Genomic DNA, 1,912 nt, shown 5'->3' with positions numbered 1-1,912 from the left:
CAGGCTGATGCTCTATCCACTAAGCCAAAGCAGCTAGGGCTGGAAGGCCATTTTAAGAGGAGTGGAAATTAAGCCAAACATTGACAGTTGGGTACCATTAGAATGGCCAGGATGCAGTGGGGATGGCATTTATGTATGGAGTCACTTCAGCCGTTGTGTAGAGGTGGGTGGGAGAAAGCGTGGTGGTTTCAGGGAACAATAAGGAGACTTCACTGAGAGAGGAATTGGGTTGCTGAGATCAATGGGGACTTTAAGGTGAAGTCAAGCAGGGAGGGACTTAAGTAGCAGATTTCTACCCAGTGGACGAATGTGAAGGAAGCCATGCTTCAAAAGATTAATCTGGTATAGGGGGAGGGGTCGCCAAAGCCAAGTGAGCAGGTGGTGGTTGAAAGCCATGAACCACAGAATGAGAAGCCAGCCACGCTTTTTACATTGGCTATCCTGTGAAAAATCCCCAAGACAGGCCACTGGCCTATTTTTATGTTTTTAGACCGAATTCATTCCATTTCTGTATTAATTTCTCCCTATGTAATTTCTTGTCAACTGCCATCTTGGGAATACATAAACACGCGAAGTTATGTTTATGCCATTATGTGTGTCACATAATTGAGCATTTAATAGTATATGTTACTGTCAGTTTTACACATTTAAGTCTCACTGAAGGGATTAATTATCAACATGTATGATTATATTTTTGTCATGTGCCTGTCATCCCTGAGGATGACCTATGACAGTAAAAATATCACACATTTTCTACTTAAAGGTTGCAAAATGTTAAGAAGTCTTTCTTTACTTTCAATTCTGCTGCTTGGTTATCTTGATAAAGAACTGACTTTTGATGTGAATGCCTGTTTTAAACTAAGTGTGTTATAGTATTCTATTATTTTGTGACGTGCTATATTAAGATAAGTAACATGATTTACTTACGGGCTTTTACCTCAGCGTTTTATGTTTCTATTTACTACGGAGTGTTTTCAGCTCTCCATAGTCAAAAACAATCTGACACCCAACAAGTTGGTCTATTGTGAAAACTGTCATGATACTCAGTCTCATGTTCCTTCACTGTATTTTTTTTTATCAGATTGTGATATATTCAGAGGAGAAAATTTCCTTCTAAAAATATAAGTACAGAAAATGTTTTATGTATCACTTTTTAAAGGTTACAGTCTTCTTCATCCTTGGGTGATTCAAGTCCAACAGATTTAATGAAAGATACTCACACTATAAACTGCAGGAATGTAAGTACAAACATAAGTGACAATATTCATGAAATAAATGAACAATAAAATTTGCTCCTTGTGGATGATTTCTCCTGAGAAAGGAAGCCATCTTAAACAATAAATGAACCCTTTTCTAGCTAGTCCGTGGTTTAATAGGCCACGTAGAATAGTGGTTCAGAGTGAAGTTGCTGGAACCATATGATCTGGGTCCAAAGTTGTGACTCAGACACTTACTGCTGCTTAACCCCAGGTCGGTTTTTTAAACTCTGTGCCTTGATTTCCTCTTTTGTAAAACTGGAATAATAATGGCACCAATTTCTTGGGATGGTGTATGAATCAAGTGATTAAGTATGAAAACAAGCAAAAGCTTAACAGTGTCTGATAGACAGCATGTGCTCAGTAAAGGGTAGCTGTTATTACTGCTGTTATTCCAATTCAGCGGATTAAGTGGGCACCTTTTGGTCTGTAACAAAGCTTAATATAAGCTACAAGATAAGAATAATACATTAATTCAATTCAATAAATACTAGCTATTTGAAGTGCATTGCTGCATATACAAAAGTGACTAAACGTAGTGCTAATATCTGGAAAACTCACATAGAGCGTAATTCTAATGTAGCTCCAACAACAGAAGGCCCTAAAGGAGGTCTATAAACGAAATGGTATAGGAATATATAGAAAAATTAAATCTG

The 1,912-nt window shown here is 37.5% G+C and overlaps 1 protein-coding gene across 2 annotated transcripts in view; it reads left to right on the top strand.

Annotated features, from left to right (window-relative positions):
- The window catches only part of ARNTL2 (aryl hydrocarbon receptor nuclear translocator like 2), a 40,490-nt gene that overhangs the window by 35,019 nt on the left and 3,559 nt on the right, over positions 1-1,912 (top strand). For both annotated transcript variants that reach the window (XM_015560775.1, XM_015560774.1), the window contains one exon: positions 1,160-1,238. In XM_015560775.1, coding sequence (XP_015416261.1) covers positions 1,160-1,238 — 79 coding nt within the window. The remainder of the gene's footprint in view (positions 1-1,159; positions 1,239-1,912) is intronic.

Source organism: Myotis davidii, unplaced genomic scaffold (genome assembly GCF_000327345.1).
Source record: "Myotis davidii unplaced genomic scaffold, ASM32734v1 scaffold535, whole genome shotgun sequence".
Lineage (NCBI taxonomy): Eukaryota > Metazoa > Chordata > Mammalia > Chiroptera > Vespertilionidae > Myotis > Myotis davidii.
This window is presented reverse-complemented; position numbering and strand designations above follow the sequence as displayed.